At 37.7% G+C, this 24,799-nt stretch overlaps 1 protein-coding gene across 4 annotated transcripts in view; it reads right to left on the reverse strand.

Moving 5' to 3' along the window:
* ITPRID2 (ITPR interacting domain containing 2) overlaps positions 1-6,193 on the reverse strand; it is a 37,229-nt gene extending 31,036 nt beyond the window's left edge. For 3 of the 4 annotated variants that reach the window (XM_028122760.2, XM_028122751.2, XM_028122744.2), the window contains exons 1-4: positions 5,856-6,150; positions 5,451-5,496; positions 2,450-2,499; positions 1,576-1,632 (exon numbers count right to left, since the gene is read on the reverse strand). In XM_028122760.2, the coding sequence (XP_027978561.1) occupies positions 1,576-1,632; positions 2,450-2,499; positions 5,451-5,496; positions 5,856-6,066 (364 nt within the window). In that variant the 5' untranslated portion in view covers positions 6,067-6,150. Of the gene's footprint in view, positions 1-1,575; positions 1,633-2,449; positions 2,500-5,450; positions 5,497-5,855 lie in introns of all 4 variants that reach the window. The other variant, XM_028122741.2, reaches the window with a different exon arrangement.
* Positions 6,194-24,799: the final 18,606 nt, after the last annotated feature.

Below are 24,799 nucleotides of genomic sequence, written 5' to 3' on the forward strand. Positions count from 1 at the left end.
ATAAATATTTACTGAATGAATGAAAATAATCTTGAAAATTTTTCAGTAAAACAACATAATATTTCCATTCTTTTCTGGAACTTCCTTTTAGGTTCTGGTTTCCAATAAACTCACTCAATATGGATGAACAGGCAGAACAGAAATGATTTTTAGGGCAGTGAAAATCCACTTATGATATCATAATGATAGATACATGTCATTATACACTTGTCTAAACCACAGAATGTACGACCAAGAGTGAACCCCAATGTAATCTATGGACTTTGGGTAATGATGCCTTGTTACAGGTTCATCACACGACTCTGGTGGGGGACATTGATAATGGGGGGATGCTGGTAAAGCAGGAAGTACAGGGAAAATCTCTATACCTTCCCCTCAATTTTGTGAACTTAACCCTGCTCTAAAAAAAACAAAGTCTAAAAAATTCCATATTGTGAAATTAAGGCAGATATCAAAAGTGCTATTTACAGTAACACTGAAATGCATTTTAGTAAGGGTGGACAGTATGCTCAACTGTACTAATTGGGAAGTAGTAAGTTTAACCTCTTTACAGAGTTTATTCCTTGAAAGCACATTAACTGAAATAATAAAACCTCATATATTCACATATTCTAGAGTTAGAAGATTAGAAGGTGCTACGTAAGTAATCTACCATAGAGTCTGACTTAAAACAGTAAAAGATCAAGGATACTACATTCAATGGATAAATTCACCATTCATCATTATAATTTAAAAGATTTACATTTTAAATTTTTTATAATTTGAAAAGATTTACATTTTAAATCTTTTATAATTTGAAAAGATTTAATAAAATTTTTAATTATTTAATTTGAAAAGATCTAATAAAATCCTTAATTCTTTTTGATAAAAAGCACACATTCATAACCCAGCTATACAGCTACTAATAATCTCCCAATACCAGTAAAATAAAAAAATAATAAAAATGTTTAATTCTACATTGTGGAAAACTTTACTATAAATCCACTGACTAGATAATAACATCTGTGAAAATTTAAACATGGCACAATGCACTTTTAAAATATTAATGCAGTCTGGAATAGACATCAGCATAATGATTTCTAATTAAATTCTAATAACTCTACTTTGTTTTTGTCCTTTAAGTGTTCTAAAAATCTGGAAAAAGAGGAAGGGGAAAAGACAGGAGACACTTGAATGCAAAGAGAAAGACAAGCCGCAGCTGTGTCTGACATAAGGCTACCTCACACTAAAAATAAGCTTCAATTTAGTCTTCTCCTGTATAAATATTTAAGTTTCCTTCCTTCTGGCGGGGCAATTCTTCCCTCAGTTCTATGACCATTGTTTGCCCCTAAACAGTTCCTTTAAGCAATTAAGTCCAAGGAAGACATGGACATTTCACAATGGTTTTCAGAGCCATTTCTACATGTATCCTACAAGCTCTGACTAGATCATTAACACATAAAAGTTCTATAAAGTGCGTCTGAGCCATTTTCAAGACTTTTAACTTTGGCTCTAAGGACTGTACACCTGAAAGCACTCAACTTTTTTTTTTATCTTAAACCTGTATAAAAATACAGTTCTTCCAAACAAATGTACCTTCAGCTCCCAAAGACAAATCATCTTCAAAACTGCCTCCATTTCTCACAAGCACACCTGAAAGAAACATTAGAAGACTCATCATGGCATTCTGTTCTTCTGGACCCCCATATTAAATCATAGTTTTAGCTAAAGCAAATTGACCAACCAAAAAATAAGATACAATAAAGTATTTCAAACCTGAATGTACTCATTATTCTGATTATATCATGTCAAAAAGCAATATAAGCTTTACTTTATCACAAACAAACCACGATTTGCAGCCAGGTAAAGTTGTTAAAAGCCCCGATATAAGCTACTTTATACTAACTATGTCTTTGAAGATATTCATTTAGCTAACATCTTATCCAAGAGTTTCATGGAAAATCAGATACCAGAGCAATCATTCCTTTTACCTCCCTTAACAGTCAGGAGCTCAAGCTAGACTTTTCTAATACTATAAATGTTTTTTATATGCCTTGCCACTACCTGCACATTCTTGTTGTACTTTGAACTTGAGAATTCTGTCTTGCACAGGTGGTAAAATTTCAGGTATGGCAATTTCAGTTAATGTAAGCAAAGAAATGCTGCACTAAAGCTGACCCAGTTCACTCAGTATTTTCCTTATGTTTACATATCATATTTGTACATTTAATTAATCTTCGTAATCTCTAACTAGACAAAAATAAGAGTTTCACACTGTGGAAAGGTTTAGTAATTTGCTTGAACTCTTCACTGTTTTATGGTTTATGACAAGGTTTCTTTCTTTTGGCTTTTCTCTCAGAATGGCGTATTTTGTAAAATGAACATTACTTTTATAATTTACATATGTATACATTCACTCTTAAGTAGGGCTCTCATAAAGAAGAAATTTAGAAAAGCAACTTTCTCTTACCCTTGAGCGTATTACTGCTTTGCTCATCCAGTGAGGCTCCCAAAGGGGTACTGAAACCACATAAATATATAAACCTTAGTCTTAAAAAGCTATCTGGAGAGTTGTTACTGCACAACTTTACATTTAAAGGATCACAGCCAAGCAAGCTTCTAATCACAGTTTAACTCTCCTCCCCAAACACAAAAGGAATGCAAGTGTATTACATAAGTAATATCCTACTAACTAAGCAAACACCTATCCTCAAGTCAGTTCACCAGGAATGACTTAATCACACATCTGATCTGCCAGCAATTAAGAGCAAGAATTGTAATTACAAATGATATTAATTAGCATTTTCTTTACAAAAACAGAAAAAGAGAATGTCAGCAGGCATTAAGAAAATGTCGGCTGCCCTCAATCCCCTTCCTAGAAACAGGAAACAGAATTAAAAGAAAACAAATCTTTAATAAAATTTAAAAGTCAGAGTCTAATTAGAAATAAGCCTCAACACTTTTTTTAAACCTCATCTGTCAGACCTATCACCAGCATTTTAAGAGCATCACTCAGTGCCTCCCTTACCCCAACTATCTTTTTTGGTCTAAATGAAGAAGCTTAAGATTTTTTTTTTTTCTGTTTTTAAACTATGAAATACATGTATCTTCATTTAACTCTAAAAACTAAAAAGTTGGCTTGAGAATCAACCTTAAGAACCAGCCATTGCTAAAATTCTTTCACATTCTTCCCGTTCAGAGATAACTTAGAAATCTTTTTTTAATGTGAAAATGAAAATGTTTTTCATTTCTTTCTCAAAACTAAATTATATTAAGAAACACTGTTTTATTTTGAAAGTTCTGTTTTGTGATTTGAATTTTTCATCAGTAACAGTTTATACCTGTTACAAATTCACATCAAATATGAGATCATAAAAATATCAGGCTCAAAAAATATTATTGAAATGACAATTTAATGTTAAAACTTTCTGCAAGCAAATATAAAAGCAGTGGCAGTTCTTTGAAAATTAGTGCTTTTGAAAAATGTAAAAGAATCACAACTACCATAAAAACAGTAAAAACTTTGAGCTAAATTTTTGCATGTATTTTAATAAAACTGGAATTTATGCCTTTATAAAGTCCTTCTTCTTCCCTGGGCTACTTTCTTAGGACAAAACACTGTTTTACTCCTGCAGATGTCTCTATGCGTGGGTGCACTAACAAAAGTGGCAAATAAAGAGAATATAACTGCCATTCTCCTTCAGAAACAAGTTTCTCACTCTTACAACGGCTCTCTTCCAAATTCTCTCAAAAACTATCCTTTCTTAGATGTTAATTCAAGCAATTTATTTCCACTTAGTTAAAAAAGTGATTATCAAAATAAAGGACCCCCCCCCCCAAAGGAATGACAAATGGTATCTTTATTCAGGATATGGACATCAATAAGAAAAAAAATGAGAATGTATCAAGAGGAAAAAGCTAGCTTTAGATCACTTATAATGTACAAAGTAGGTAGATGCCTAACTCTGAGAAGGATCCTAAACTGTTTAAAAAATAAAAAAAACTACAGTTGCATATATCCTAGCAGTGAAATCTGTGATAATACAGCTAACATGACAAGACTATTTGTTTTAGCTTTCCCAGGTACAAATGAATGCCCCTTTTGTACAAAATAGGTGCAACTGTAAGGAACAAGAAGGAAATCTATGCAGGAATCCTATGAGGGAAGGAGCAACAGACTATAGAATCTGCCTACGTAAGATTACCAACAAAACTTTTGGAATTTTCAGAAGTGATATGTCTGATGAGTAACATTTGCCTACTGCATTTATCTTACAAGATAAACGTACTGTCTACTTGATATGATCGCATATAATCTTAATTCCTATACATCATAAAGTAAACACAATATGATTTTTCTCTTGCTGTTAAACATTATTTTTGATGCACCTTTAGAGAGAAGGTCCATATACTTCTTCATATCTCAAAGGGTCTATGACACCCCCAGTAAAGGTTAAGGAGTTCTGCAGTGAAGAGTGCTTAGTAATTGATCAAAATTACCAAAAAATCCAGGTAATTCATCAAAACAGGAAATCAATGTAGTAGCCAATACTTTATCTGTGTTTAGGTTAGAAAAATAAGCTGGCATATATGAAAATCACTTCTCCTTGCTCCAAAAAATACTTCCTTACCTCTGGTACTTGAACAAAAGATTAAGAAAAGCCCAAAATGAGATGGCAAATATGTGCAGAAGCAAACACCGTAGCCGCATTAAAAAGTAACATTCTTCATATGAGATTTTACAACTAGAAAATAAACTGGAAAAAAAATATAAAACAAGCCCTTTTTTACTGTAGTAAGATTTACGTGCAATATGATTCATCTCCTCTTGCACTTTATCGAAGAGTTGTACCAGTTGCCAAAGCATGCAATTAGATTTATGCCATTTGAATGCCTTCAAAGCTCTATTTCCCTTTGCGCATTCCAGTGCCATCTGACAAATGCATGTCCAAGGAGTAAACTACAAGAACAAAGTTAGCTGGTTTTATAGCTGTCCAAATAGAATTAAGGCTCAAAGCTAAAATTAAAGCCCAGTTCGTGTTGTTAAGTAAATTAAATTCATCTAAAACATATTTGAAAGGGAAATCATTCCATGCCAGATATACAGACGTCAAAACAAAAGCAAAATAAAATAGTGTGAAATGTGAAAATCCTTTCGAATAAAAACAAGGCAAGAATAACAACACTGCATGATTATTTGTTTTAGGTCTCTGATCTCTGATGCTAACATCATGCACAGGGACTGAAGTCCTAACAACTGTAAAGTAAACACGGCCACCAAATAATCAGCGGTCACAGCACTTCCATTTCTAATCTTCTAGAGGAGGAAACTATCCGCCGGCTCACTTTCCGGCTTATAGCTCACAACGGCCACGGGACCCAGTGGGACTGCGGCCCTAGTGACTCCGGCTCCGCAGTGCCATCTCCGCGGATCTCCCTCTGGGACGCTAGCGGCGAAAGCGAGGACTCACCGGCAATCCTTGAGCCATATCGCGATCTTCTCGTTGGGCACGTTTCCTGCGGGGCAGAGTGAGGGGACAGCTCGTTACCGACCCCAGGCGGACTCCGACCGCTCGGTCAACCTGGACACCCCCATGTAGGAAAATCTACTGGGGGTAAAATGCAGCCTAAGCAACATGTCTTAGTGTCCATCTGAAAGGAAACGAGATGGCACCGGGGTGTCTATGTTGACTCTGGAGACGCCTCGCCAAGCGCGCGCATTTAAAGGTCCAATGTGTCCCCTCTCCCCCGGCTTAGCAAGCCCTGGAGGATCTTCCAGAACTCACAGCAGTCGCCCAGGGCGCACGAGACTTTCCCCCGCCAGCCTGCACTTCCCCGAGTCCCCCGCCCGCCACGGCTCGGCCGGGCGCACAGACCTCTCCCCGCCGCCGCCGGCAGCTTCCCGCCCGGGAGGTCGTCCTCGTCGTCCTCGTCCTCGTCCTGCGTCGTCGCTTCTGTGGACAGGTCCTCCGTTTCCGATGCCTGCCAGGAGCCGCGGCACTTGGCCCAGGCCTTCCTCCTGCGACTCGCCACTTGCCACTCCAGTTCCTCCTCCGCCTCCGCCGACGCCACCAGAGGCCGGTCCATGGCCGCACCGGGGGCTCCGCTGCCCCAGCCGTAGCCTGCGTGAGACACGGCGGCGGCGGGGACCCCCGCCCCTGCTGTCAGCGCCCAGCCGGGCTGGGGGCCCCGGGGAGCGGGAGCGGGCGCGGGAGGGGGCGGAGGAGGAGGAGAAGAAGGAGGAGGAGGAGGAGGAGGAGGAGGAGGGGACGGGAGGGAGGGAGGGAAGGAAGGGGAGGGAGGGGGCAGAGGGCCGGCGCTTCACATGAAGCCGGCGCGGCGCGGCGCGGGAGCGCGAGTAGCCCGAGCTAGCGCGGCAGAGAACAAGCGCCGGCCGGCCCCCGGGCTCCGCTCCCCGCCCCCAGGCCTCCGCCTCCCGCCTCCCGCCTCCCGCCTCCGCCCGACGCGCCAGGGGCCCGGCCGGCCGCGGCGCGTCTGCGCGCCCCTCCCTCGGCGGCGTCCCACGCCCCCTTCCGGCCGGGGGCGCGCGGGCGGAGCGTGGCTCGGCGCGCGCGGAGTGGGGCGCCGGGTACCCCTCGCCTTGGCCTGCGGAGCGGGCGAGATTTGTTTGCGTGTTTGTTAGCGATGTTTGTTTCCTGTCAACTTCTCTCACAGAAAAACTGTGGAAAGGCCCAGTGCCTCTCTTCACCACGTCAAAACAAGTGTCGGCTTGGGCTCGCGGACTTACTGAAGTCCAAAGAGTTGAGGACGAAGATGAAAGAAAGGCGCGTAATTGGTATTTGTCAAAATGTCAAAACTGGAGAAGACCAAACTTCGTGAAGTGCTACTTTTATGCTTAAGAAAGTTACTTATCGTGGTTTTGTTATGTATGAAAATGAATTGAGAAAGAATGTTTAATCTGTAAATTCCACATTGAAGTTGGACATAGAGAAACGAAGGAAAATAGGAGCAAGGAACGGCTAGGAAAGTATAGAAATATTTGCTTGGATTTTGGTGTTTACAGGATGCTGCAAGAAACAAATGATGTCAGGGTTCAGAACTATTATAAAAATGCGTTTGGGCATCCGCCCCCCCCCCACTTTTTAAATCTCATTTAGTGTAAAGACTATAAAATCCTATTCAAAATCACACACCAACTTCTGATGGTTTACCAGTATCTACAAGATCATATCAAAAATACAGACTAGCTTTCCAGAACCACCATTATATTCTGGGCCTATGTATATGTACTGTGAAAATAGAAGGGCTGCTAGAACATTGATACTAGCTTCTCGTTGGCTTGAAATTTCACTTTATTCTTTTTTTGAATCTTAAAAGACTTTTCAGCCTCCAAGAGTCCTATAGGAAAATGCAGCTAACAATTTAGTGGTCCTTCAGAACAGGCTAGAGCCTAGTTCCCTGGAGGAAGGGTAAGAGCGTGAGGGAAGTAGCTGGAGAAGAGGCTCTGAAAGGGGTGGTCAAAAGCCACACAGAACAAAATGTGCTGTCTTCACAGTTTCATTCTGGGCCCTGACAGACCCCGCCCTACTCATCTGGGGCTCCTGGCTTCAGCTCCATTTTCTCCACACGCTGTTGCTGTCTCTGTGTCCTCGCATCTCAGTTTATTGCTGTTCCTTCTGTCCAATACCTTCATGAATTTCAAGATCCATCTGAGTCGGAACTTTTCCTCAACCACATCTTTCCACCACTTCTGGTCACATCTCTCCCACAATTCCCTGATACACAACTGAATGGCTAGGTCTCTTATGTTGAGACTGAATTGTGCAGTAAATAATATGACTGGCCTCTGAGGGTATGTTTGACTTCCCAGCCACACTGTAAACTGTGAGAAATTAAAAGAACATTATTCTGTATTCTTCTTGTTCCCCTTACACTTTTAGTATGGTGCTAATCCCACCAGGAACATGACTTCTGTTGAGGTAAATTTTCTGCTCTTTATGTTCTTCAGGATGGACAAATGGATAAAGTATTTGCTTTATGTTGTTTCTCTAAGGCCTATTTTTTTTTTAAAGATTTATTAGAGAGAGAGCACACATGCCAGCGTGAGTGGGGGGAGGGTCAGAGGGAGAGTGAGAGTCTTAAGCAGGCTCCGCCCCCAGCTCAGAACCCCTTGGGGCTGGATCTCACCACCCTGAGATCATGACCTGAGCAGAAATTAAGAGTCTGGCACTTAACTGAGCCCCTCTAAGGGGTACCCCTCTAAGGCCTATTATTTATTATTTAGTTTTGTTGTTTAAATACTTTTAGACAACAAAGAATTTTTGGGAAAGGCAACAGTGAACCATATTTTATATTTAAAAACCAATCACCAGAGTCAAGCTATAAAGAAGGGGGGGTTGAATGCCAGCAGGTGGTAATATTAGAATAGAATATAGAAACTGTTGAATCTCCAATAGCACAATTGTATGTTTTCTTCTACATGATAATTTTTAATGCAAAATGTTGAGGGTACAGAAATAGTAGGGAAGGAAATCCTTGAAAGAGCAAGCTATTTAGAAATGTAAAGGGTTTTAATTGCATTCTCAACTTTGAAATTTTTTAAAGAATGCCCAAGCTGTTTCATTTATTTAGTATTGAATGCCATATCACACATGAAGAGAGTCTAGTTATTTGCTTCTTCAAGGATTTTTTTTCCCCAAAAAGTATTGTGGACCAACTGCAAATCCATACTGCAGAAGCTCTGCGTAAGGAATAATGTCTGATTCACCTATGCTTACAACACAGAGGAACAAACAAATTTATATTAGATGTGGATAATTCCATCCAGCAAGTTGTAGTGGAAACAGTAAGGTCTTTGGTGTCAGACTGAAGTTTGAAATCTGTTTATGTGTCTTTCTAGTTTTATGGCCTAAGGCAAGACAGCTATTATCTCATCATCACATTCCTCATCTGAAATAGCAATCATGATAACAACCTTCCCAAACTGATGTGAGCATCACATGGAATCACATGGAAGTAGGTGCTCAGGCTAGCTGCTGGAATTGTTATATTGCAGAAGGCAAAAATCAATTTTATAATAGGGGGATTGTTCTCATACTGGTAAGTGACATCTACGTGCTTATGCAGATGAATTTTTTCAATGGCATAAATTCAGGCTAGGAAAGAAAACATACTCTGGTTAGACAGTTTTAAATGGAAAAGCTTAATCAGAAATGAAACATTATGCTCAGTTTAATTACTTTATTTTCTACTTTTCCAGACCTTAACAAATGCCTCAAAATTACTAAACAAGTTTTACTATTGAGTAAGTTAAGGCATTTTGTTCTAGTTATTGCATTGTTTGTCCAATAATATTTATGTAATCAAAATTTTATTTTATGCATCAAAATCTTAATAATACAGACTGATCAGAAAGTGGTAGCATTGCAGTTTACCACATTTTCACCCCTTGTTAAGACCAAAGGACGGTGGGAGGTATAAGTTAAGTAGAATTGCAGATTAAATAAACAGAGCAGCGTTTTATATTTCAATAAGATTGCCTGAGAAAAGAATTCTGTATGAAATAAGTTTGGAAAACACGATATATTATGTCCCCACCTCTCCCACCCCAATCCAGTCACAATGAATGTAAGAGACTTGAGAAGTAAATTCTCAAGATTTATTGGAAAAAAAAAGAAGAAGAAAACTGGTTAACTTCATTTTACCCCATATTTCTAAAATTCATTTGAACATGAAATCTTTTGGGCCAACTCAATATAGCTACTAACATTTACAGGGATACCAGTGGAATAATTTGCAACAAGATAAAAGAGGATGAAAGGAACATATTATTCAACAAATGAATTCTTTGAAAACTTTTAAGGTTTATTTACAAACCATATAAATGAATAATGAAAGGTGGTTAGTCTGACTTAAGATTTTTTTCTGATATATTTCTTTAAGTCATTATTAATCATGAAAGTATTTTTAGTTGTATATATTTTAAAGTAATAAAATTCATCTATATAGTCTATAACTTGAACCTGTGACTTATTCTTAGGGTTTTTCCACATTAGCAAAAATTTGGGGAGTATTATACTAGTTCATTGTCCTCTTAAGTAAGCATTAATATAGCATAACAATCTGCTATTTTGATTTCCCTTATTTTCTCATGTATACATCAGAAGGAGAAGCAGGTGTTAATACCACTGGAACTTTGCCTTGCCGATTATGTACATAATCTGGGTAAATTTACATATTTTCTAATTTGTGCATGTTGAAGACTTGTCATTTTATCATCCATTTCACTGTCCTCCGATCACAAGTTCTTCAGTTTGCCACATAATGCTAAATTTCCCCTCTCCATGGTAAAACCTTGTAGATAGCTTGTTTTCTTTTCAGTGACTCAATTCTTTGGTGTTTCTGAGCAACAGGTAAGAATAACTCATCTATTCTACATCAACAATTGACTGAGGCAAGATTATGTAACAGAATAAGCTTTATTTGGTCTGTTTCATGAATTCATGAAAGTTTAGATCAGTCCTTTTTTCTTTTTCTTTTCAGTCCTACCCTAAAATATTGTTTTTAAAGATCTCTGACATTTTGAATCATAAAAGCTTTTGAAGAGGTACATCTATCGATATTAAATACTCAGATATTGAACATTTTTATGTGGTACACAACAAAACAAGAGGATGTCATTATTGCATTTCCCAGTTTTAATACTGTCCTATTATATGATCAATGTATTGATAGACATTTTCTTCCTATTTTAATTTCTAGCTCATGTCACACATATTTCCTATTTGAAGCCATTTAGCACTTTAAAAAGTTTTATAATGCATATATTTGGAATTATAAACATGTAAATCTTCCTACCTCATTTTATGAGAATCAGAAGAGGTTGGTGACTAGATGAACCATATCTAATACAGATGTATCTTTAAAAGCTTTAAATGGTACTGACCTCATAGACAGTTCTTTAACACACACACACGCGCGTGCGCGCGCGCACACAATGTCTTTTTTAAAAATAATTCTTATGTGTGCCTGAACCTGAATAAATATAAACTGCACTGCCTCTCCCACCACATTTCCCTTCTCTAATCTCCTTTCTGCAGCTCCTTCGTGCCCATCTCAGAACAAACACAATCTGCATTCAGAACAGGACCATTTACAAGTTCAATGGAGTTATTTTGGGTGAGTCATTGAAAACACAGTACAAAACCTTTCCTCACTCACCAGAAATGCATTTTTAAAATAAAGCCAAAGTGAACAAGGCTTGGCAAGTTTGAGGGTGGACAAAATGGGGAGAGAGCAGGGTTTCTGCCAGACTCAGACAGGATTTTGCTAAACCATTTTTGTCTATTCCTTACATTTAACTCTACCAATTTTTCTTACCATCACTGACCAAAAAATCTAAGATTGAGCAGGTGGGACATCAAAATAAGGACACTTCAATTCAACCACCACTGTGATACTGAGTAGAACCAGCAGATCCCTTATATCTTAGCATCAGTTAAGTCCCCCTTTTTGTCATTCTTAAATTCAGAAGCTATAAGATGTATCCACTGAATAATCTCTTTATGCTAATTAAATCAATTTTGACAAATTAATAATAACTATAGGCATTTTTTAGAAAGTTGTATATAAATTTAGTATACAGGTCTTTAAAATTGCTTTTAAAATAAGAGAAGTTCCATGAGAGTTAAACAATAAAATATTAAAGGAAATAGAGCTATAGAGACAGAAAATAATAAGCTAATTCCTAAAAAACTTTTGAAATTGAATTAATATAATGAAAGTCTATACAATGGCTTGATACATTTTAGACATTTAACAATCAGGTATTCAAGATTTATGAATCAGTGTAGATTCTTCTTTATCTATCTATATAACATATTACTCACCCTTTATCCTGCAGAGAACTTTTTAGCAGAAATACAAGGAATTACTGTTCCACAACTTGGTACAAATCAGTTGAGGCTCACATCTCATGAATGAGGAGAAACCTAGAAAAAATCAATAAAGAGAGATTCTTAAACATATAATGATAATTCAGAAATCCTTTGCTATAAAATTTAATAGGCCATGAAAGCCACCTTTAACACAGGTTGACCCAGCAAGTTACTGTGTGGTAATTGACACACCCTGTAGGCGGCCCTACAGTTAGAATTGCTCACAAAGGATCTGCCTCATAGCTGCGGGGACAAGCCAGGTTCTACTAGATGGAACTATGCAAATGTTCTCCTTGAACTCCCTGCAAATTGTCAGTTTCCACAAGTCAGGGTGACAATTATTGGTTAAATGGAATGAAAACTCTGTGAAAGTTAATCTGGCTATGAAAGCACTAGGGTCATAATAAACAAACACATATTTCCTGCTGTAGTTTAAGAGCATAGCCAAGAACTCTGGTTTCCCACATTTGGGGAATTTTTTCCTTTTCTTTCATGGTTAGGCAATTGTTTCTAAATTATAAAATAAGTACTTATACAGCCTTCAAAGCTTATCTCAACTATCTAAGAATGATTTTATCACATTTAGTTGTATTTAAATATAATCAACAAATGATCAAAAGTTAAAGGGACTAAATATCTATTGATGGGAACCCAAAACTAAGAACTTCCCCACAATCTTATTTCAAATCCAACAGAAAAATGAAACAAACCTCCATTAAAATTTCTCTGGAGCAGGCAAGAAAGGTAGCATATTTGGCCTGGATTACATTAGCACTAAATCAAACAGCTTAAAGTTCTGTTTATTAATAGACTGTTATTATATAAAAGAACTACAGGGTAAAGGTCAACACACAGGTTGTTTTGGTTAATTTTTTAAAAATCCCCTGAGCCTGTGTCTTTCCAGTTTTTTTTTACTAGTCAGCCAAGTTGGCACCTTAAAACCTTTAACTACTGTAATTATTCTAATAGTGCTGATATTTAATTTGGAGAAGTGGTGGTAGAAGAACAATTATTTCAGGGGACCCAAGGAAATAACAACGTTGAAAATGGATACTTTTGATTGAGCACTTGCTTTGTGCCAGACACTGTACTTAGGATTGGATTTACAGTGTCTCATTTAATACAACAACTCTATAGTTAGGGAAGCTGAGCTTCAGAGAGGTTAATACTTGCCCCAGGCCATGGACTAATAAGTGGCAGAGTGGAACCAGGACTTTTCCCCTGCAAAGTCTACGCTCTCACCTAAGACGTGTGACTGTCTCCTGGTACTCCAGATCCACTGTTAGAGAAACATTAGTAATCACTTGCTCTCTTCAGACTGAGGAGGTTCTTCACGTATAGCTGATGGGCAGAGGGTCAGTGTGACTCAGAACTGGAAGGAATCCTAGGGAGCCAATTACCTACTACAACTCCCTCATTTTACAAAGGGAGGGAAACTAAGCTCAGAAACTTTAAGTAGACTGCTCAAGGTTGGCTATCTAGTTAGTGACAGAATTAATTAGGGACAAAGATCCAGATCTCAAAGCCATTGATAAAGGTAAAGGTAGAAAAACTGCTTTTGTCTTATCAAATGTTCTGAAAAACTTGGAGAATATAAAAACAAAAATTTTAGTATCTAGGCTTCTAAGGGGATGTAATATTACAATTTATCAGTAAAGGTGATACTTCTGGCCCAAAATTTGTAGCTGCACCTAGCCATCTTTCTGGAGAGGACTCAAGGTTGGGGACAGTGAGAATCTCTGCAAACTTGAGTATATTATTCAACTAATTTTTGAGTCCTTCTAGGATAACATCCTGTATTCTGTTAGATACAAAAACCCAAGACTGTAGCATCCCTGGCCCAGCCACATTCTTGTACTCAGAGAACTTTCCCAGGGGGCATCACACTCTTGATCAAGAAGAGAGAATTGTTGCTTCTTAACCTAAAATCTGGTCTTCCAAGTAAGCCTTAATTGCCTAATAGGAGACCTGAAGTTTTAAGATTTCACCTCTTACCTAAGAACTATTTAAAATTCTATTTTAAAGAGAAACAATATTCAGAAAGTTTTTCTGAAGGGTAAAATTCCGCCACTACTGTGACTAATATATATTATATGTGAGTATTTCAATATGTTAATATTTAGCCATTCTTTAAAGCAGACCAGCAAAGACCTGGCTGCCTCAGTAGTACCAAATGATTTCCAAAAAGATGGTTTTTAGAAAATCTCTCTGATTTGTAAAATGGCATCTGTCTATATTGATTGTCAATATGAGCAATGATGTGAAACGAGATGCATTTTTTCTAATAAGGAGTCTTCCCAGAAGTTGTTAAGTACATCACCCTGTGTTCTCTTTAGGAGAAACTTAGAAGAAATATCTTTTTACAATATTTGTTCCAAGATGAGTTGAAATTACTGGGACATTTTATTCTAATCTCCTGGGCACTGGGATTTGGATAACTAACAAAGTTTCTGTTTTTAACATTGGTTACTAGAAAATTGAAAGCCAAATGTGTGGCTCAGCCATGGTAGATGAGTAGGTCATCATGGTATGCATCCTAAACCTTATTCATAGCTCTGTTTTGTCCCCACCCTTTTTTTTCTTCTTCTTCTATTTTTTTCTTTTCTCAAAATAATATAATTTTTTATATTCTTTTTCTGCACTATGACAAGGAATAGCTAAATATGTAAGAATATTATGCAAAATTATGTTTACTAAACATATATATCCATAGAGGAATATTAGGAGGGAAATAAAGCTGTTCCATTACAACGACAATATTATGCTTTTTCTTTTATTTTCCAAACTTTTTGAAATTGCATTTACAATTTAGGGAGAAAAAGTTATTTGAACTTTGAAAACTCTAGCTATTTACTTCAGAGATAGAAGTATGGGAAATATTTGCAAACCCCCCACAATGTACTTCAGTTTGATTATGTTAAGTCAAGTGAGGAACTGTCATAAAGTGAGGTTGGAAATGGTAGGTAAGAGCCAAATTTCAAAGGCCTTGATGTGCTATCCTAAAATTGTGTTATTGCAAGTGGGAAGTTAGAGGCACCTTTCAGTTTTTAACTAAAGTGCTTTATTGAAAGATAACTAGTAACTATCTAGCTGAAAGAGTCAGACATGGGAAGTTGTTAGGCAAAGGACCAGTTAGGAGGCTTATTAGTATGGGGCTTGGGGATACAGAGGTTAATACAGACTCAAGTTAGACTGGTGGAAATAGGGGCTGCAATCAGATTTGACAAATTGGAAAGGGGTGGGAAGAAAGAAACAGAATGATCTTCAAGGTTTTTTCTACTTGTAGGTGCATGGATAGGTATTGGTGTTATTTGACATGATAGAGAATTTAGGAAAATTTGGTATTTGGCATTAATTTGTTTAGGAGTAAGGAAAACAAGAGAGAGGAAAGGAAATGAGTTCATTATAGGACATATTAGATATGAGGTTCTTATAAATCATACTGATGGAAATGTAGCCCCAAGCATTCAAAAATACAGTACAGAGCTGAAACTCTGGATGAAAGTTTGGCTTAAATATTATAAGGTATGTGTGTGCTTGGACTCACTAACACTAGACAGCCATGTTTCTATTTCCCAAGTAAACTATTCCCAATATCTCAAAGCAGTAGTCGTCAATGACTTCTAAAATGCTAAATCCTCTGGATCCTTTTCAGCACTCAATTTATAGTTATCTTTATAGCTTTTGCAGGACTGACTATTCCTCTCATTTCTTTCTTGATCTTACAGTTTCCTCTTCTACTTCTCAGTCCCCTTCACTGGTTTTCATTCTTTTACCAGCTTTATTGTTGTGTTCTTGAGAGTTTCCCTCTTAAGTTTACACACTCTCCCTGGCTGAGGTGGAGAAGACTAAGAGTGGAGAAGTTTGGGGAGAAACAAAAGTTTGTCAAATGTACTAAGTTTGAAAGCCTGGTAGACATCCAAGGGGATATGTTGTGCAGGCATTTAGATACATGAATATAGAATTCAAGGGAAAAATCTGGACTGGAATATAAATTTAAGAGTCATCAGCATATAAATAGTATCTACAGCTAAAAAACTAATTGGGGCCAGCAGGGGGGAATTGGTGAAGAATGGTAAGAAGAGATGTCTGAGGATAGTGCTTGGAGTTTTCCACATTTTGAAGACAAATAAATGAGGAGAATCCGCAAAAGAGGCTAAGAAAGATCAATTAGTGCAACCAGCAAAGTGGGAAGAGAACTAAGAGAAGTGGTATCTTGAAGGCTACTGAAAAAAGGGTTCAAAAGAGGAGGAAATGATCAACTCTACCAACTTCCTGAGAAGTTGATTAAGATGAAGACTGAGAATTGACCTCTGGGTCTGGCAGTACAGATGTTATTGCTGCCCTTGATAATAATTGCAGTGGAATGGTGAACAGTGAAGCCTTGATTGTAGTAGGACTCTCCGGGGCCGGTTTCTTTTTAGAAGAGGGAAACAGGAAACAGCAGGGGCAGTCAAACTAAAACAATTAATTGGTTAAGATAGAACAAAAGAGCAAGAAAACCACTATATAGATATATGACCATTCAAGATCATGATTATCTGTGTCTGGAAAAGGTTGGGGAAAAATCAGTTTCTAAAGCTTTGACCCCTCTGAGTTTATTTCCACTTAATTTTAATATTAGACCTTCTTATAATTACTGTCATTTGTCAAGTCATGAGAGAGGTAAAGATAGAAACAGTAAATATGGACATCTAATGAAGAGAACGATAAAGATAGGAAAATAGCTAAAAGGAAATACAGAGTTGAAGAAGGATTTCTGGTTATTTTTTTGAGGAATAAACCATGTTTATTGGTTAAAGACAAGAGCAAGTAGACAGAAAAAGGTTAAATATACACAGAAAAGGTTAGGTATTTGAGGGATAAGATCTTGAGAAGGAGGAAAATTTATTTCATTTAGGTCATTTCTTAATTTTAGATTGGAAAGAGATACAATGTACCAATGTAGTTAAATTTTCAGGGTAAGATAATTTTTTTAAAGATTTTATTTATTTGACAGAGAGAGAACACAAGCAGGGGGAGAGGCAGGCAGAGGGAGAGGGAGAAACAGACTCCACGCTGAGCAGGGAGCCTGATGTAGGACTCAATTCCAGGACCCTGGGATCATGACCTGAGCCAAAGGCAGACGCTTAACCAACTGAACAACCCAGGCACCCCAGGGGAAGATAATTTAAAGGAATTCACACCTGATGTCCTACATATGCTCTGAGAATTAGGCCAGATCATCGCTGAAGAAAAGGATCATGAGCTGGTTGGAGAATTTAAAAGAGTAAAGGTTTGGCATAGTTGTTATTAAAAATGGAAACAATACTATAGGGGAGAAGTAAAATATTTATTTAATCATTATATACCCCTCTAAGCACCTTATAAATATCAGCTCATTTATTCATTATATGTCTGTGAGATATGCTTGACTATTATTCCGTCTTTGCAGATGAAGAAAATGAGGCGCAAAGTGATTATGCTATTTTTCTAAGGGTACCCAGCCAGTAAGTGGAGGATCCTGAAACTGAGCTTCTGTGGTCTAGCTCCAGAGTCCATGCTCTTAACTCCTTTACAGTGCTGATTGATGGCAGTGGCCTAACTTCACTTAGCAGGTTTAGGTACATAGGTGTTGAATTTCAAAAGACAAAACTTTACACCCATGCAGGATAGGAGCTCAGAGGTTGAGTGTAATGGAAGTTGAGATTAGTTGATGAGATAAGCCATAGGATGCAGGGTTAGATGGAAGACATAGGGCAGGAGGGAAAGAATCCAGGTCATGTAGGGGTTCAGGGACTTGAATCTTTGTTATATTCTTAAGGTTTAGGCTCCTTTGAAATCAAATAGTTTGATAGAAATAAGGAAGAGGGATCATTGAAAACAGCAGGAACTCAGAATAAGAGAATAACATTGTGAAGTGTCATTAAGAAGGGTAAAGAGTTGCTGGGGAGGGGTAGGTAGCATTGGAGTATGGCACTGGTAGGAGATCACTGAAATCCAAATAAGTTAAAGGCCTGTGCAGCAGAAGAGGTCAAGAAATGATGAGTCTAGGGTGTTGGGTGGGGCACATCTATAAATACTGAAGTCACTTATGAATCACTCAAGATGAGACAGGAAATGGGGTGGAGAAAACGGCTGCAGAAACCAGTGGATTGCAATGTGAATGTGTTGAGAGAATGAAAGATGGCATAAGAGAGATCAGACAGACAAAATGAACATACTCCAAGAAGTACAGTCATATAGGCCAACCTTTCCTGTAGCCACCTGCCTCTGGGAGTGTGATAGGGAAGCCAAAAGTGCCATGGCACTAAGATGCCTAAATTGGCAGCTTTCCTGAAGAGCTTTTTAAAGAGGTTGAACTGTTGAAATGATTAAAGCTTTAAGTTACCTCAGAGGTCCAACACATTAGTAAAGTAAATATTAACACAGATTAGTTTATCTAGCCCATATAAAAGCATTATCATTTAAGTACAAATATGGCCCTATGGATATTTTAAGTTTTCAAAGGTGGGAAAGTGGAAGGAGGAAGAGAACATAGGAAACCGAGATATAATTTGGCCATGCATACTGTGATCAACTGACATAGAGGAGGAGGAAAGAACCAGCAACCATGAACATGGAGAACCTCTTACATGTGCCCTAGGAATAGTGGCATGTGGAAAGGGGAAATGTGCAAATGAGCCATACTCCTCCCTTAGTTCAGAATACTCAATAAAATTTGTTATTTTAGATGCAGTGATAGGGGCTTTCCCAGTTCCAACAAAGAGACTCAAAGACAAAAAATAAATGTTTACAGAAAAGAAATCCTAACCCCTGAACCAGAAGGCAGGCTGAATTAGTACTATGATATAATTAACTACTTAATATTAGAGGAAATTATGTTTCAATCAACAAAAATTCAGATTTGCCCTTGGAGACCTATATTGCTGGTTACCTACCAAACCACCACTCCTCCACCTTCCTTACCAACAGAATCCTTATTATGCCACTGGATAGTGGCATCTACATATGACACCAAGAGATAAGGCAGCCATCTTGTGACCATAAGTGGAGCTAGCCTAGAAAGAAAAACCAAGATGCTAATAAGTTTCCCAGATTTAGGAAACAGGAATGCAGGGACCCAGCTAAATATGAGATTTCAGATAATGAATAATATCACAAGGGATATATATCATTTAACTAAAATTCAGATTTAACTTGATGTCCTGTATTTAATCTCACAACCCTAGATACTCAGGATGACAAAATGGAAAGTTAGATCCTGTCATTGATGAAGTAATTGAGCTGCTGAATTAGCCAACTCTGTGACCACCTTAACTCAAAACATTTTAGTATCAGATAAATCTTCCTTAGTGTTAAGCCAGTTCTTATTGCATTTTCTGTTACTTACAGCCAAAGGCATCCTAACTAATGCAGTTTTGTCAGCCCTCTCATTGAGCAAGTCAATACACATATTGTTCATCCCTAAGTATCAACTTACAAATTCTAATTAGTATTTTCAAAAGGTTTCTTTGTGAAAGTTCTTTTAGTATGAAATACATCTATGTTTTCAGAATTCAAAGTTTTCCATCTTTGTGTAGTACTTCATAAAAGTTATTTTCGTGAAATGTATAACACGAAACGTCTTTCTCTGCACAGTTTAGCTGGATTAGATAATCTCTAAGATCTATTCTAGTTCAGAAAATATTAGTTATTAGAACAAAAGTAGATGTGAAATAAAGATAGGCACCTGACAATAAGGCCATACAACAAAAATTATCTAGTGTTAAAGTTAATTATGTAACAAAGGGCTTCTTCTGACAGCAGTTATTTGTTTTAAGAATTAGCAGAATTATATTCATAATACCACCATAATGAAAAACAGTAATAAAACAATTTTGATGTGATATTTCTTGAGTTACAAAGAGAAATTAGAATGAAGTCTTTTATCCATATAAATATATAGCTTTAATTCTTAATATCCTAAAAGTACAAAGTAATCTTGGGCAAAAGAAAACAAGATAAATGATGGAAAATTTCTAAATGATTATATTCACAGGCTGTGTGGTCCTAGAAGCACCAAAAGCTGGTATTTTCCATCTGTTTCCAGTGGCTTATCAGAGGTCTGAATCAGTTTGTGCATGCTCTTAAAATTGTTTTTTTTTTTTTTTTACCATGAGTGTAACCACAGTGATTGGAGAACGGAGTGATCTTTACATGAACTGACCGCCCCTGGTCAATGGGAAAATGGCTTATGCTAACAGACAAGAACCCTGGTATGTGGTGATATATATTTGTGTGCATGTGTGCACAGTTCTACGAGTGTGTGCACACTTCTGCCTGTGAGTGATCCAGAGGTTATTAGATCAAGAAGCCTTTGCTTTTTCCCCATGCTCATGCACAAGACAGATCTAGCTGCACAAGACCAGAGCAGCAGAAGTCAGTTTTCAGAGCTGGGAAATGGAATGAGGTTACTGAAACCTTTATAATCAACATTATCTGGCATATCAGTACTCTTCAAAACTATGTTCTGATCTGAAACCAGCCATCTCACCACTCTCCTCTCCTCCCTCTCCTAAGAGTCTTATTCAAATGCAGTTCAGCTCTCCTTGCAAGCCTGCTTTCTAAGAAAAACAAAAACACTGCAGTTATAGAAGCCATTCATTTTAGAATACTGTCCAGTTACCAGTATTCTCACTCAAGCATATCTACTGACAGACTTCCTATGCACACCTCTCAACAAGCATATCACAGTATTTATCCAGCAAAAACAGGTAACTCCCAAGAAGGAAAAAAATTTGCTCCTTAAAAAAATAATTTTCGGGGCACCTGGGTGGCTCAGTCAGTTAAGCGGCTTCCTTCGGCTCAGGTCATGATCCTGGAGTCCCGGGATCGAGTCCCGGAGATCGGGCTCCCTGCTCAGCAGTGAGTCTGCTTCTCCCTCTGGCCCTCCCCGCTCTCATGTGCTCTTTCTCTCTCTCATTCTCTCTCTCTGTCAAATAAACAAAATCTTTAAAAAAATTTTTTTTCTCTGTACCAGATTTTAGAAAGGAAAACCATGGCATGTGTGTGCATGCATAGCCATAGACCTCCACAATGAACTTGGGAAAAGAAAAAGAAAGGAGGGGAGGAAACATGTAACATTTCAGCTGGGTGGTCTGAAGACACTAGAGATTGAAAAAACATATTTAGAAGTTTAAAAATCTTTTTTTGTGAGATAATTTTCATTTGAGATTTATTTTATGTATATACAGGATATATTACTTTTATTCTTTTTATTTTTTTAGGATGTATTACTTTAAAAAATGGTTTATGTTTTCCCCTAAAAATTAATAATCATACTATAAACTCTTTCTAAAGACCATTTATTGAGTTGACTTTGGAAGGATGTTTCCAGTTCATTGATTACTTTTTTATATTACTTATTTTAATATACTAGGTAAAATTTTGTCTCCACATCTTGCATAGTGAAGAAACAGAAAGAAAAGCTATAAATGGAAAAGAACACTTCTCCAGAGTCATTTTTTTTTAATATTTTATTTATTTATTTGACATAGAGAGGGAGAGACAGAGTGAGCACAAGCAGGGGGAGTGGCAGGCAGAGGCAGAGGGAGAAGCAGGCTCCCCATAGAGCAGGGGGAGCCCGATGTGGGACTCGATCCCAGGACTCCAGGATCATGACCTGAGCCGGAGGCAGTCGCTTAACCAACTGAGCCACGCAGGCGCCCTCTCCAGAGTCGTTTAATTCAAATTTTCCTAAGAACGTTCTTTCCTCAATTTTAATTGTCTAATAATATCCATTATTTTTCTAATGTATACAAATATTTCTACACTACCCTAGGAGAGACTATTTCAAATATTTCTCAAACCCAGAGCATTTACTATCAAGCAAAATTTCTTATTTTCCAGATGCTTTAAAAAGGGATGATAGGGGGGTGCCTAGGTGACTCAGTTGGTTGAGTGGCTGCCTTCAGCTCAGGTCATGATCTCAGGGTCCTGTGATTGAGCCCCACATTGTGCATCCTGCTCAGGGGGGAGTCTGCTTCTCCCTCTCCCTCTGCCTCTCCCCCACTCCTGCTTATGCTCACTCTCTCACTCTCTCTCAAATAAATAAAATCTTTAAAAAGAGGGGGGATGATAGGGGCGCCCTGGTGGCACAGTCGGTTAAGCATCTGACTCTTGATTTCAGCTCAGGTCATGATCTCAGGGTCGTGGGATCCAGCCCTGCATGGGCATGGAGTCTGCTTGGGATTCTTTCTCCCTCTCCCTCTGTTCTTCCCCTCCCTCCCCCACCTGATCATGTGCACTCTCTCTCAAAAAAAAAAAGTATGATAAAAACTAAAAACTATATGTCATATATAAATCTGATGCACAAGAGGTAGATTAGGTCATGGTGTATGCCTAAGTTACTTTTTATTTTTTTTTTGCCAGCACAATTGCAAAAGTATAAAATGTCTGTGTGTGTCCATTGTTGCGTATGTGATTTTAATCTATGAACACAGGAGTGCCTAGGTAGCTCAGTCAGTTAAGTGTCCAACTCTTGGTTTCGGCTCAGGTCATGACCTCATGAGTCATGAGATCAAACCCTGGGTGGAGCTCTACACTGACCGGTGAGTCAGCTTGAAGATTTTCTCCTTTTGCCCCTCCTCCCCTTGCATGCACACACACAAACTCTCTCTCTCAAATAAATAAATCTTTAAAATAAATCTATGAAGACAGTCTAGCATCTTTTGATACTTCCACCACCAGTAATTTAAGACACTACAGAAAAGTGCCTTGCCGAATACATTGCCAGCTTATTAGCTCTAAAACACTTGTTGAGTACCAAAGGTAGTACCCATTGCCGCTTTTGCATACTTTAAATTCAGTGTCCTCTTCTATTGCCTTCAAAGTACTTCTTCAAAATAACCCCATTTTACCAATTCAAGCTTATATATCACGGACACAAACACTCCTCTCCATTTGGATCTTTCTCTTCAATAAACATGCTTTCCCCTCCTCAGCTCTGTTGTTCCCTGCACCAGGAATGTCATTTCCTTTATCTCTACTCTTACTTGAGCACCTCATTTCCAGAAAACTTTTTTGAGTGTTTTGCCCATATGGTGCTCTTACTGTCAATATGTCCATACAGCATTTCATCATTCTGATTTCTGTTAGCTTATTCTTATGTTTTTCTGTAGGTTCCACCTGCCCTTGTATTCTGAAACACATTGGAAGTTCCTCTACCAAACTTTGTTTATTCATTGTTCATTTCTGTAGGATGCAAACTTCTAGAACCATCATGTCAATAACCAAGGTATATAAAAAAAGAAAAATAATAAAAGTTTTATTGTACAGAAACTATATTCAGAACCCCTTTTCCCTTATTTTGAAATGCAATTTCTAGGTGTTTCTCACAGTAGTTACTAACAGGGACATCATTTCAAATTTGGGTCCCCATAATATGCCCCCTCTTTTCTTCCCGTGGTGCATGAGATAATACAGTGGTTTTCACATTTATTTTTTTAGGAACAGAATTCTTCTTTTCTTTTTAATCTCATTCTTACCCAGAATTTCAAATATGTCAAAGAGATGCTAACTGAGCAACTCTTGTTAAAGAGATTGCAGTGTGTAAGGGGAACTTGAGTGTACTACCTGCCTAACCCTTCCACAGCCTCACCAGTGGCTCTTGTGGCTCCTTGGAGAAACTCTGGAGGCCCTTTGTAGAAACTGCAGAAACCCTGGCCTTGGCTCTGCCATCTTGTCTCTGTTCAGCTTTAGCAAGTCCTTTCCTCAACCTTAAAAACAGTGAACTTGATCGGGGCACCTGGGTGGCTCAGTCGTTAAGTGTTGGCCGTAGGCTCAGGTCATGATCCCAGGGTCCTGGGATCTAGCCCTGTATAGGGCTCCCTGCTCAGGGGGAAGCCTGCTTCTCCCTCTCCCACTCTCCCTGCTTGTGTTCCCTCTCTCACTGTGTCTCTCTCTGTCAAATAAATAAATAAAATCTTTAAAAACAAAAACAATGAACTTGATCTTCAGAGACCATTCATAGAAATTACAAAGCACCACACTCAAAACAAATGAAAAAAAATTCATGCCTATTTTGGTGTTCTATTGTTGTATTGGGTCATACTTTTAGATATTTTCTTAGGATAAAAATTGGTTGATGTTTGATAAAAATTAGTACTGAAGGTTGGTTATAGATTTGAACTTTTTTTTTTTTTTTTGGTTTACCTAGATTCTGCTTTGTATTATTATCAGTAAATTTCACTTTTGAAAATTCTAGTTTGAGGTAGCATTTCAAAAAAAGAAACCAAAGTTTGTATTCAACATTCACAACTTCTAATCTTTTGTTTCCTTCAAGAAAGCAAGCAGTGTAACATAGTGTTCCTACGCAGAAACAATCTGGTATAAATATCATAGATATTTGTTTTGATGGGTGTTCATTTACAGAATGTGTGAAGAAATACACAAACTCAGTATCAGGAAAATACCATTAAAGAGTACTATCATTCTAGTTAATAAAATATATTGGTGAACTTGGGACATTTTATTTTGACTATATTTTAAAACTATTTCTATGAGGCACTGATTCATTCATAAATGGAAAAAGTCAGGCAAAATACCAAAACAGTAAGTACTATTTGATTCCAAGCAACCTGTTAAATAAACTGTGGCTGCTTTTAACTGCAGAGTACTTAAATCTAACTGCTGTCTATAATTTTTTAAGAACTCCTGGCTTCCCCAGCAGATAAACTTGACTCAGCTATCAACATAAAAGTCCCTTACCTGTCAGTTTGGCTTAATCAAAACAGTTTTTGATGCTACTAATCTTTCTGCCAAAATTTTTCATTTTACAAATTAGATTTATAACATGAAAATCTCAATTAAAAAAACCCATTTAACTCATGTGTATGTGTGTATGTGTATATGTATGTATATAGACATATAATTTTAGAAATATTGTTAAATAAAGTTAGTTC

Source organism: Eumetopias jubatus, unplaced genomic scaffold, assembly GCF_037043125.1.
Source record: "Eumetopias jubatus isolate StellerSeaLion01/CBP00866 unplaced genomic scaffold, mEumJub1_p1.0 scaffold_3, whole genome shotgun sequence".
NCBI classification, from domain to species: domain Eukaryota; kingdom Metazoa; phylum Chordata; class Mammalia; order Carnivora; family Otariidae; genus Eumetopias; species Eumetopias jubatus.